Consider the following 13,784-nt stretch of genomic DNA (forward strand, 5'->3'; position numbering starts at 1 on the left):
TTTTCAGTCATGTCTGACTCTTTGTGATCCCATGGACTATAGCCCACCAGGATTCTCTATGGAATTCTCCAGGCAAGAATACTGGAGCGAATAGCCATTCCCTTCTCCAGGGGATCTTCCCCAACCCAGCAATTAAACCTGGGTCTCCTGCATTGTGGGCAGATTCTTTACCGTCTGAGCTGCCAGGGTGGGGCAGGAGGGAAATGCTTTGAGTAGGTCAGGTGGTTGAGGCAGTTCAAGGACAAAGTGAAAGCTTCTGCAGGACTGGGCCGAAATGGGGATGGAGTGGCCGGGACAAGAGCCCCCTAGGTCCATGGTACTCAGCAAGGAAGGCTGTTGTTGGGGGCATTTTGAACCCTTCTAGAGCAGAGTGTCCAAGAAACAAGGGTAAATTCCAGGGCCACCCCCAAGCTTGAAATAGCAGGGAAGCAACCTTACACACAGTGAGCAGACGGAGCTAGGACCCAGCCAATGTTCCTGGCTCTGGCCCCATGGAGGCACAGGGGTCCTGGGCAGTCCTAAGGAGATGAGAACTGACCCAGGAGATGACTGAGGCTGAATTTCCATCCATGTCCACTGGGGAGCAGAGTAAGTCTGACTCACAGATTTAAAAGCATGTGAAGCTGTATCTCAGGGTCAACACCCACGTCTGCTGCCGTCACTCCGTGGAGCTTCCCCTTCTGATGGCATACAGTGGTGTGGGGGGCCCCAAGCGCACTGCTTCATATTCACTTGCAGTAAAGTCTTCCTTTGACACAGCAAAGCAGCCTTTTCAGTCTTGCAGAAATTCACCTAACTAGACTGTTATCCATTCCATGTATCTTTGCTGGCTGTGTTCTAGAGGACATACTGTCAAATGCCCGGCAGAAAACCAAATGTCTTCTGTCTGCACATTCTCCAGCTGTCGGCACGGTGACCCGCTGGAGAAAAGTGAAAGTACGAAAAAGCAGAGGTTAATCTGGCCTGACTGGCTTTTGGCAAACCCATAATGGCTCGGAGAGGTCACTACTGTCTTTTCTAAGGGCTCGTCGAATCCAGTCAAACTCATCATCAAAGATCAGGCATCCCGCCCCCACCCACGTACCCGTGCTGGTCTCCTGAGGTTTATGAGTCAGAGTTCACAAGCAGACGATGAGACAAGTAGCACAAGGAGAACACAGGGAAACTGGAAGCCAGGCCACTGACACACATTTTCCTTTTGTTTTTAATTTAAAAAAATGGTTTTATTAACAAGTCTAAAGAAAACTTTCATTGAATCAAGGGGTGTAATACAAATTACAGGGACCTGCATATAAAGCCTGGCACCAAATCTGGCCTTTTAGAAAGATTTATATATAAAAATCTGCATTAAAACCTGCACCAGAAACAGTGCAGCAGTTAAGTGACAGCCCTGACAGAAGGCCTTACCAAGGTGGTCTGGTCTGTGGACACAGGGAGCCCTCAGGCCCACAGCTTCAGGGCCAAGACTTGTGACAACGCCCTGCTGGTCTTTGAAGGCAGGACTCCCGAGAGCACCAAAATGCCACAAGCCTGGCATAAAACAAAAATGGTGCTGGGAAGACAGGCAAGTGACAGTGCTGTCCTCCTCGCCCTCCTTACTGGGCTCTGACCACTCTCTGAGGATTCTGGAACTCTGCAGACCGACCACCATCAACTTTAGAAGAACTGTAACTTCCCACTTCTGCAAATGTGTTTTTTCCAAGTAAGATGCCTAATTCTAACTCAAGAAGCCAAGTTATCATTGGCCTGATGTTAAGGATGAAGAGTTGGTTCTGATGTTATTTTCTGCAGGTCAAGACCCTGACATACCTGCCAGAGTGGCTTTAATCACTACAGAAAAAAAATGATGACAACAGCCTCGATCTAGTTCTGTCTTGGACCCAAGGCAACCAAGCAATTCTAGCCCAGAAAGCTATATTGCATGGACAATGAAATGAAAAGCAACTTGGATCAACTTTGGAATCTGCCCCCCTCCCCACTCTGGGTGCAAACTATCCCACACAAGGCAAGACAAGCCTTGTGAGAATTTGGGTCAGTACAGGACAGAAGGCGGAAGACGTAGTTTCTTTACTGGTAGGCCTGACATTTTGGGTGATCAGGGTCAGGACTGTTTGACCACTGGCTTATTCACTCATGGATGGGCTACTGTCCTGGGTTAGCTCATCCTGTGGTTCTCTGAAAAGGGGCAACCATCCCTGACTCATTTCTGCTAAGCTGCTGCCCAAATAGCAGGGCTCCATGGATTGGAGAAGGAAATGGCAACCCACTCCAGTATTCCTTGCTGGGAAATCCCATGGACAGGTGAGCCTGGCAGGCTACAGTCCATGCAGTTGCAAAGAGTCGGACACAACTTAGCAGCTAAACAACGGATGGGAAACACACACATGAGGACCAGGAAGAAATGGAGGGTGGTCATAGGGGAGCACGAGGAACAGCAAAGGACAAAGAGAGGTGCCCTGTGGGCCTCCAGTAGCAGGCAAGGACAGCAGACCTCCCCAATGTCAGAGCACCTACTAGTTACTAAAAGGACAGGGAGGTGGGCGGTGGCGGTGGGGAGGTCCCTTCCTGTCAGACCAGTGGGTTTCACAGGGAAACCAGCTGCCCTGCCAGTTTTCTCTCCAAAAGCAGAGTGATTTTCTCAGCTACCTCCAGGGTGGTTTTAAATTCCTTCCAAGTCCCCAGCCCGAATGCCTTGCTGCGTGGCAATCTGACGCTTTTCCTCAACTGTGGCAATAAGTGAAGGGAAGATGAAAGGGTTTGAGTCACAATGTAGGCAAAAAGCCAGGAGCCCAGTTGGGCTGTTAATGAGCGATGTCTTCTCTCAAGCAGCGCATTACTGGACCCGAGAGCTCAGGGTGAGACAGGCGCTCCTGGTCACAGGGGATCATCACCCCACCTTCTGACAGACCAAGGTACCGAGGACATTTGGCTCAGTTACTACAGCTCTTTCGGGACAGGAGGCCAATCCTGGCGGCTCCTTCGCCAAGTCTCAGGGCATTTTAATCCACTTAAAAGTAACCTGACAACACCCTCTAGTGGAAATTATAAATAAAACAAGGGCTGTGTGTCCGGTTTACTTTCTGAGGCCAGAGTGGTTTCCGGAGTCCCCATAAAACAGAATAAAATAACAAAAACAAAACATTTTCTTTAAGAATGTAATAATAAAAAAGGTGGGAGTTCACAAGCCATCTGTAGGCCCCTCAGTGCTGAATCACCTTCTCTCCTCAGACACTGCCTTCAATACATTCTAAGAAAGGAGGGCACGTTGTATGTGGGGAGGGGGGCACTGATCCCCTTAGAGTTTGGGCAGACTGCCTGCTGGTGCCAGGATGATGCCAAACACATAGAAGAGGCCCAGCAGAAGGTTGAGCTTGGCAGTCTTTTGGGGCAGTCTGTTGAAGGTCTGGCTTCGGAACTGCCTCTCAAGGGAGAAGGCCATGGGGATGGTGAGCAGGGGCAGAGCCAGGCTGATGCTGCAGTGCACAGCCAGGATGCTGAAGAGCAGGTAGGGCAGGAAGAGCAGGGTGTTGTAGAGCACATAGGACAGCGTGGGCCCGATGAGGATGGCGAGTGTGACGATGCCAGCCTCCCGGTCGGACTCCATGTCCCGGGTGTTGTTGGAATGGAGGATGGCCTCCGTGCTAAGGGCGAGGGGGATGGCGTAGAGCAGTGGGAAGACCGCCAGGGACCCCACCTGGACGGCGTAGGCGAACATCACAGCCAGCGGGCCGAACGTGATGAGGATGACGAGGTCCCCCAGAGCCAGGTACTTGAGTCCAATTCCTATGGTCAGAAAACCCAGAGAGTTGGTGTGAGATCAGGGCTGGAAACTGCAGGGCTGTTCTCTACTGGAAAGGCAGGCTGCCTGTGGCTGGGCAGGGCATTTTCTTCTGAGACTGGGAGGCGGGGCAGTGGTTGTATTCCCCTCCCCTCCAGAGCAAAATCCGAATTCTCCTCTGGTGACACAGAGGGTCAGAAAAGACTAATCCTTTCACACCCAGTTCAGTCTGAGTCATCCTGGGTTTACCTTCCTGCTGTCCCTCAACAAAAGGGCTTCGCAAGTGGGGCTAGTGGTAAAGAACACTCCCTACCCAGGCAGGAGACATAAGAGACACAGGTTTGATCCCTGGCTGGGGAAGATCCCCTCAAGAAGGGCATGACAAACCACTCCAGTATTCTTGCCTGGAGAATCCCAGGGACAGAGGAGCTTGGAGGGCTGTAGTCCATGCAGTCAAAGAGTCAGATACGACTGAAGTGACTTTGCATCCATGTCCCCCAACAAAGCCCTGACACAAAGAGCTGGGGCTTCCCAAACTAGTGGTTACCAGCTGGACGGGGAGGTGGAGGGGCAGAACAAGGGTGGGGTAAGGGGAGGTCCAAACTACTGGGTGTAAGACAGGCTCCAGGATGTACTGTAATACAAAGTGAATACAGCCCATATTTTATATAACTATAAATGGAAAATAATCTTTAAAAATTGTGTACATTAAAAATTGGAAAAGTTTTTGGAAAAAAAGAAGAGCAGGGGGTTCCCAGTCACACATAGTTCAATGGGGAGTCCATGAAGGCTCTCATAGGCCTTACAGTCCAGGGCTTGGCTTTCTTTCACCATCCACCAGCCCTCATAAGACACTGCTCCTGTCAGGAACACCATGAGATTAGCCCCTCATGGAATATCCATCCCAGCTTCTTCCTTTTCAGCCACAACCTCTCGTAGCATCTTCCGGTTTTGAAAGGCCCCAGTTAACCTCAGCAAAATTTTAGGGTTCCCAAACTCCATACAGAGAAACTTTCACCCATATAATAAGGAAGACAAGCTAAGAAGGTGAAGTTACAACACTGCTTCCCTCATCTCTGGTTCCCGTGAAGTTAAAACGCTGAATGATCCCTCATTTTTCCTCCTGTGCTCCTTCCTGATCGACCTCAAATCTTGTCTTTCGAACCAGCCCAGTTTATCCATCCCCAAAGCCACGCTCCATCCTGCCTCCCTCTATCCCCAAGTCCAAGTCAGGGTCATCTTATGCACTACAATCCCACCCCCAACCCTCCGCGACGCTCAACTGGTCCCTCAGCTTCAGGTCTCATAACTGCCTCCCCTCCTTCATCCTGAATCGAATCTCCACACTGCAGCCAGAATTTGTTGTTTAGTCGCTAAGTTGTGTCCACCTCTTTGCAACTCAATGGACTGTAGCCCACCAGGCTCCTCTGTGAATGGGACTTCCCAGACAAGAATACTGGAGTGGGTTGCCATTTTCTTCTCCAGGGGATCTTCCTGACCCAATGCGTCTCCTGCATTGGCAGGCATGTTATTTACCATTGAGCCACCTGGGACGCCCCTGCAGCCAGAATGGTCCTCTCAAAATACTAAGCTGGCTGTGCCCTTCCGCAAACACATATCAGAACACCCTTATCAACAAGCTGTCCTCAGGATAAGAACAGCCCCAACTCTTTCACCTGAGTCAGCTTTGGCCTGGCCCTGCCTTGCCTCCCTCCTGCCTTGCTCTGAGCTCTCCTCCCCTCCCCACCTCTACATCCTTCAGTTCTTCTCAGTTCCTCGGGGCCTTCAGACACTCCCCCACTTCCAGCCCCTTGCCTGGTCAACTCCTGTTCAACCCCACAAGACTTTAAAGGTCATTCCTCAGCCGCCTTCCTCAGCCTGAGACCATATTCAGTCCCCTTGCAATATGCACCATAGCATCCTGAATTTCATAAATTCCACACTTGTAATTCTTTTTTTTTCTTGGTGCCAAGTGGCATGAAGGATCTTAGATCCTCAACCAGGGATTGAACCCATGTCCCCTGCAGTAGAAACACGGAGTCCTAAGCACTGGCTCTCTGACGAATTCCCACACTTCTAATTCTTAATCTCCCTCTCTCCCACGAACCAGTATGTTTCACAAGGGCACAGCTGGCTCCTCAAACCTGACAGGCTAACCTGAACACAGAGCTACAGTAACAAGCACCTGGAATTTGGGACCAAGATCGTGAAAAATGTCCCACTGGGACTGAAACAGGAAAAGCAGCGCAGGAAGAGTGAGAAGCACCCACTCGAAGAGGCGAGCTACACATATATTGATACAGAAGCTTGGGAAACCTCTGATCAAAAGAAGTTACTAAGACATGGCCCCAGGATCAGAAAGTTAAAAAAAAAAAAACAACTATTGGGTCATAAATTGCATTTTAAACAGTTAAATATGAGAGCCATTATCTGTAGGGAATCTAAAGGCTTGGCAGCTGAAGAACAAGACGCAGTGCAAGTTTACCTCCAGACTTGTGGTTGGGACTCTTTAGTGCTAAATGACCATGGTTGGTTCTTGGAAATGAAGCATCTCTGGGATAGGGTATAACAGGCATGGTCCCTGAGTCCCACCAACACCCAGCAAACTCATTCTGTACTCCCCATGCAGTGTTTTGATAAATAATTTGGTTGTGTGAGGACACGCCCTACAGGAGGAAGGTCTCTCCAGCAGCATGTGAGCTCTAAATGAGGAAACCGATGTCTTGTGTGACATCTCACACATTTAGGCAACTGCCCCTGCCCAAGGAAGATGACAGGCAGGACTGCTCCAACTACCGATCCAGCAAGTTTCTCCACCAGCTGCCCATTCCTTTGTTTATTTCCTCAGCTCTCCAGGCAGACCTCGGGACTCTATGGAAAGAAACAGAACAGCTTTGTAGCCTTGATTTACATCTGGCGACAGTACCCAAGAACACCTCGTTAAGTTGCCTGGGAAAAAATAAGGCGTGAACAAGGCTGAACAGGAAAGGAGTATGTTACCGATTCAATGGACATGAGTTTGAGCAAACTCTGGGAGATAGTGAAGGACAGGGAAGCCTGGTGTGCTGCAGTCCAGGGGGTCACAAAGAGTTGGACACAACTGCGCGACTGAACAACAGAAGGTTGAAGAGAAACCTGTGCCTGCAAAGATAAGCCCCCACCTTCAACAGACCTTGCACAAAAACCAACCACAAAGCTCAGCTGAGGATGAGAGGGGCCTGTCAACCTTCTCGAGGTTATCTGACACTAGAAAATGACACAGCCCTCGAGCAGAAAGTCCTGTTTTCAGCGTGTCTGACCCAAGGCTCACGAGCTCCACCTGATTCAGAGGTGTGGCCCACCTGGGAGTTTCCTTTTAGGCATCCCCTCCTCCCAACACCACTTTCCACAGGGCCCAGCACAGTGAAATCCTGGGCCAGTTCCCTACACAGCCAGCCAGAAGGAATTGTTAAAACAAATCGAAATGTTGGCAAGGACATGGAGTAACTGGAACTCTCGTGCCTTGCTGGTGGGAAGGTAAACAAAGTAGAAGCACTTTAGGAAATACTTCGGCAGCTCATAAAATTAAACGTCATCTACCCTACGACCCAGTAATCTGATTCCTAGGCTTTTACCCAAGAAAAAACAAACACAAATATCCACAGAAGACTTGAAAATGAATGTTCAATCATGATAGCCAAAATACGGAAAAAATCCAAAAGTCACTGAACAGGATAACGGATAAACAAACTGTGATATGTTCATACGATGGCTACCTCTCAGAGATACAAGGAACTACCGACCACATCACAACACAATGAAACTCAAAAACAGGCACAAGAATTCATACTGAATGATTCCATGTACATGAATCAGGCAAAAGGAATCCATGTGAAAGAAGAAAGAACAGTGGTTGCAGTGGTTCCCACTAGATGGAGAGAGTGGAGCTGAAACGGAAGAAGCACAAGGAAGCTTTTGGGGGTGATGAAAATGGTCTGTATTATGATGGGGTATGGGTTATCAATCAAACCAGCCAATCTTAAGAGAGATCAACGTTGAATATTCATTGGAAGGACTGAGGCTGAAGCTGAAACGCCAGTATTTTGGTCATCTGATGCAAACAGACAACCCACTGGAAAACTCCCTGATGCTGGAAAAGATTGAGGGCAGAAGGAGAAGAGGGCGTCAAAGGATGAGATGGCTGGACGGCATCACCGATGCAACGGATATGAACTTGGGCGAACTCTGGGAGATGGCGAGGGACAGAGAGGCCTGGTGTGCTGCAGTCCATGGGGTCACAAAGGGTCAGACATGACTGGATAACTGAACAACAACATGAGTTATACAGCTGTATGTATTAATATTTGTCAAAATTCATCAAACTATAAGGTTGAAAATCCATGCATTCCACTGTTCATCAATTATATATCAATAAAGCCAACATCAAAAAAAATCATATCAGATTATGTTATTCCTCCAATCAATACATTTCAATGTATCCCCATTTATTCATTCAATAAATATTAAGTACTGACTACATGCCAGGCGGGCACTGTTCTGGACACCATGGGGTTCAGCAGAGAACAGAAACTAAAATCCCTACCCCCAGGGAGTTTACAGTCTAAGTGGGACGGTAACTAACACAGTAAATACTCTCTGTGGTTAGAATATGATTGTGCTGTGTAGAAAAAGTAGACAAAAGCAATAAGGAAGATACTGTAGAGGAAGATAGTGTAGGGAAAACAGAGAGGGTGTGTGATTTTATTTTTTTCAGCTGCTGCAGAAAGCCTTATTGTTTTGTAGTTTTAAATAGGGTAGAAAAAAAGGCCTTACCAAGCAGCTGACATCTGAGCAAATGGGTGGTGGTTAGAAAACAAATCATACACATAGGTGGGTAAACAGCATTCTAAACAGCGGAGACAGCCTCTGCAAAGGACCCGAGGCAGGAGCATGCCTGATGCATTCCAGATACAGCTGGGAGGGCGGTGTGGCTGGAGCGTGGTGAGGAGGCGTGCAGGTCAGAGAGCTGGGGGAGGTGGGGGGTGAGAAGATAATGTGAGGCCCTGGGAGTCACTGTACAGACTTAAATGATATGGGAGCCAAGGAGAGTTTTGAGCAGAGGACTGACACGGCTACAGGAGTACTCTGGCTACTGATCCAGGAGCATCCTGAAAGGGACAAGGGTGGATGCACAGAGATCGGTAAAGCAACAGCCGCAATAATCAAGGGAAATGACAGTGGCAGTGGTGGGAGGGGATGAGAAGTGGTCTGGCCCCAGATGCATTTTAGAAGGAGAGTCAACGGGACTTGCTGACAGTCTGGATGCGAGATGTGAGAAAGCAGAGTCAGGGATGATGCCCAAGATTTGCAGCCTAAAGAACCAGAAGGATGGAGTTGCCATCGAGTGAGAAGGGGAAAGCTGAGGGTACAGCAGGTTTTGCGGGGGAGAAGATCAAGAATTTGGTCTCAGACATGTCAAGGTTGAGATGCCTATAACCTCTAAGAGAAGTTACTGAAGTTGGACCTTGGGGCTTCCCAGGTGCTCCAGTGGTTAAGAATCTGTCTGCCAGTGCAGGGGACATGGGTTTGATCCCTGGTCCGAAAAGATCCCATATGCCGAGGAACAACTAAGCCTAAGTGCCACAACTAATGGGCCTACACTCTAGAGCCTGCAGCCGCAACTACTGAAGCTGGTGTGCCTAGAGCCTGTGTTCCGCAACAACAGAGGCCACCACAAGGAGAAACCCGAGCACCACAATGAAGAGTCGCCCCGGCTCACCACAACTACAGAAAGCCTGTGCACAGCAACAAAGACTCAGCACACCCAAAAATAAATAAAAAAGAAGTGGGATCTGCGTTGGGAGTTTAGTGGAGATACCTGGTCCAGAGGTAGAAATCCGAGCCTCACCAGCTTAATAGACGGCGACAGAAGCCATGAGAGCAGCTGAAATGGCCAGGGGAGTAGATGGAGCTGGAGAAAAGAGGTCTGAGGACCAGGCCTGGGAGTGACGAGGAACCAGCCGAGACTGAGGCCCTATGAGACCAGTGTGATCTAGTCCCTGCCTCCCTTGACAGCTACATCTCAGTCTCCCTCTTGATTACGCTGGTCTTTCAGCAAATCCTGAGAGGCCAAGCCCTTCCCTACCCCAGGATATTTGCATCTGCTGTTCCTTCAGTGCTGAAGGACCTGACTCAGACCCCAATTCTGCCTCGCGGCTGGCTCCTTGTCCTTCAAAGCTTAGTTTAAGTGCCACCTTCACAGAGGGCCTCTTTCCTCCACCAGCACCTTACACATTCATTCTATTTCAGCACTCTACTGATTTCCCTCACAGAACTTTTTACACCTGGCTGCCAGATCACCAGTCAGTCCTGCTTTTCTTCTTTCTCTTTCCGATGCTCCATCACAGTTCCCATGGCCAGTCTTCTCCTCTCCTCACTTCTTAATATTGGGGCTCCCCAGGGCATCTGTCAACCATCCCTCCTCTGGGCTCTCACCCTGTTGTACAACTTAATCGATGTGCAAAGACTCTCAAAAGTCTCTACCTCCAGGTCAGACCTCTCCTCTGAACTCGGACTCAAATTCAACCGTCAATTTGACAGCTCCACATGAAGATCTGATATATTAAGATGTCCAAAGTCAATGTCTCCATCTTCTCTCCACAAACCTATTTTCAATCTTCTCTCTCTCACTCCACATCAACTTCACTATTTCAGTTGCTCAGGCCAAAACCTTAGAGTTATGTTTGTTTGGATGTTTTTTTTTTCAGAGTTGTATTTAATTCCTGTTCCTCTCCTGCCTCACATCCCATCTATTAGCAAACCCTACCTACCTCCAAGACATATTGGGAATTTAACTACTTCTTCCCTCTCCACTAATCCCACCCTGATTCAAGCCACCAGACATCTCTTGCCTGTTTTACTTGACAGATTCCTGGGTGTTCCTGCTTCTCCCCTCGCCCTCCTTTATCCATTCTCAATAACTCAGCCAGAGTGATTGTTTCAAAACACTAAGGCCTATGTCATCTTTGTGCCACACTGCCTTGCCCAAACATACTGCTTTTACTTCACCTCCTTTTACTGTCTCCCTCGGGCACACCCTGGACTCCATGCTGTTCTCCAACATTTTCAGGGACACTCCTGCCTTAAGGCCTTTGGCAATTGCTGTTCCAACATACTCTTCCTCCAGATAACTGCTCAGCCAACTCCCTCATCTGTCACCTCCTACAGTCTTTGCTCAAATGTTACCTTCTTCCAGACACCTGTTGAGCCAACTCCCTCACCTCCCTCTCACAATCTCTGATCACATGTTATCTTTTTTTGGCTGTGCCAACGGGCCTGTGGGATCTTAGTTCTCCAACCTGGGACAGAACCTGCGTCTCCTGCACTGAAAGCACAGAGTCAACTTCTGGACCACCAGGGAAGTCCCTCGTGTTACCTTTTTTAAGAGGCCTACCCTGATCAAACTAATTAAAATTAGTTTGTGTCCTCCTTCCTTGCTCTACTTTTTTTTCCCCTGTAGTACTATTCATCTTCTCATGTTCTGTAACCAAGGCACAAATTCATCCTGGCTTACCAGGAACTCCCTGGTTTCCTAAAGCCCCACATCTTGGAAACACTCTCAGTGCTGAGCAAACCAGGATAGTGATCATCCTAACCATAATTTACTATTTTTATTTTCTATCTCTCCTCATGATATATAAAATCACTTCCAGAAGGGCAGGGACTTATCTGTTGTGTTCAGGTAGACTAGAACCTGGCACATAATAGGTGCTCAATAAATAGGGCTCAAACACCTGCCCATCAGCACTTTAATCAGCCTGCTGCTAGGGGTCACCTAGCTAACTAGTTGAAAGTAATTAGGTGCATAATTTAGAGCCCTTCAAATTTAATTCCGGCAATGGCAACCCACTCCAGTACTCTTGCCTGGAAAACCTCATGGACGGAGGAGCCTGGTAGGCTGCAGTCCATGAGGTCACGAAGAGTCGGACACGACTGAGCAGCTTTACTTTCACTTTTCACTTTCATGCATTGGAGAAGGAAATGGCAACCCACTCCAGTATTCTTACCTGGAGAATCCTAGGGACTTGGAAGCCTGGTGGGCTGCCGTCTATGGGGTCGCACAGAGTTGGACACGACTGAAGCGACTTAGCAGCAGCAAAGTTTGACACTGTGGCATTGTAAGGGCTTCCCGGGTGGCACTAGTGGTGAAGAACCAGCTTGCCAATACACATGTAAGAGAAGCGATTCGATCCCTGGGTCGGGAAGATCCCCTAGAGGAGGGGACCAACCCATTCCAGCATTCTTGCCTGGAAAATTCCACGGACAGAGGAGCCTGGCAGGCTACAGTCCATAGCAACGAAAAAAGTCAGAGATGACTGAAGCGACTTAGCACCCACACACATGGCATTATAAGGTATGACGAATGAGAGGAAATTAGACACCAAAAATATCCGTATATACCGTATATATGTTATTCCTAACATCCATAAGCCAAGCCAAAAATGTTATCCCCCAAATCCACATGGCCCAAACATTATAGATTTCACATAAAATGGCCTATTCAGAAAATAACCTTTGACACTTCTCCGAGAGCCCTATAATTCCTAAGCAAACTGTAGTTTCCATGCAACTAAGACTTGCAGCAAATAGGCCAACTTACCGCCTGTGTAGAGAAAGGAGCCAGACAGGCCTCCGAAGTAGATGAGCGCTAAGTGCTCCAGTTTGAGAGGGGACAGACAGTAGAGGCAAGCGGCACAGACACAGCCCAAGGTGTAGAGGAAGACTCCAAACCGAACGACATCCTGGGGCTCCAAGATTCGGTCCACCAGGGTCCTGTCATCACTCTTTTTGTGGTCAATGCCCTTGGAAAAGTCGTAATAAGTGTTGACCAAATTGCCAGCCCCGTGCACCGCGAGGACAGCTATGGCACAACCCACCAACAGCCTGGGATCCAGGACGCCGTGGGATCTGTATGCCAGGGCACTGCCCAGGGCCACCGGGGTAAGTGAGGCGCTGAAGCTCCAGGGCCGCAGGGCCAGGACATAGGAGGCGCACTTCTGCCTCCACGAGCGCTGCGGAGGTCTGTCCTGCTGAGGACAGCCGTCCCCCAGCAGGTCTCTGTCCTCGACCTTGGCCGTCTCTCCTGCGTGGATGTTAATCTTCTCCGCCATAGAGGCTGCACGTGTGTTAAGTCAGTGGTAGTGAGCCACCCACTGCGCAGCGTTCGCGCTAGGGCGAGGACGGACGGGGCGGGGCGACGGACCTGACCTTCTTCACTTCCACCACGGACAGGAATGGGCAGGCGGCGGGGTCCGGGGGCTGCAGCGAGTGGGCCTGGCACCCCAGGAAGCCCGGCGGCACCGCCCCGACCTCCTGTCACCTGTGTAAGCCTGCTTCCTGACCCCAGCCCCGCCCGCCCTAGAGCCCGAGCACGAGCCGCGACCGCCACCCCGGGGCTGTCAGGGCCGCCGGGACCGCTGGGGCAGCCGGGACCGCTGGGGCCGCCATCTTGTGCGTCCGCCTCCTCAAGCCCGCCGGGAAACACCGGTCGGCAGCGCGGCCCTGGGCCTGGGCCAGGGCCGAGGCGGGGTTAGGGGCGGGGCCCGGGCGGGGCGGGGCCAGAGGCCTAGGGGCGGGGCCGAGGTAGGGTGGCGACCCAGCAGCCCCGCCCTTCTGTTGCCCAAAGTCGGGGACGCACAATTGCTTTGAGTCTTGTTGAAAACGAACTAACTTAACAAACGACTACAAATGCATGTCGCTTTACGACTTACCAAAAGCTTTCACTCACGGAAATAGAACTCATTCTGTTTTTCGATCAACAAAAGTTAATTGAGCCCCCACTGTGTGCAGCAAGATTTATTGAACACCTACTGCATACTGCTGCTGCTGCTAAGTCGCTTCAGTCCTGTCCGACTCTGTGCGACCCCACAGACAGAGGCCCACCAGGCTCCCCCGTCCCTGGGATTCTCCAAGCAAGAACACTGGAGTGGGTTGCCATTTCCTTCTCCAGTGCATGAAAGTGAAAAGT

General features: G+C 49.8%; 1 protein-coding gene across 1 annotated transcript; it reads right to left on the minus strand.

Moving 5' to 3' along the window:
- Positions 1-1,241: 1,241 nt before the first annotated feature.
- Positions 1,242-13,201, minus strand: UBIAD1 (UbiA prenyltransferase domain containing 1). Its single transcript, XM_052653694.1, has 2 exons — positions 12,417-13,201; positions 1,242-3,783 (listed from the first exon to the last, which is right to left on the minus strand). Exons 1-2 carry the CDS (start codon positions 12,925-12,927, stop codon positions 3,296-3,298), a joined length of 999 nt encoding a protein of 332 aa, XP_052509654.1. The 5' UTR covers positions 12,928-13,201; the 3' UTR covers positions 1,242-3,295.
- Between the last annotated feature and the right edge of the window lie 583 nt (positions 13,202-13,784).

This window comes from Budorcas taxicolor, chromosome 16 (assembly GCF_023091745.1).
Source record: "Budorcas taxicolor isolate Tak-1 chromosome 16, Takin1.1, whole genome shotgun sequence".
NCBI lineage: Eukaryota > Metazoa > Chordata > Mammalia > Artiodactyla > Bovidae > Budorcas > Budorcas taxicolor.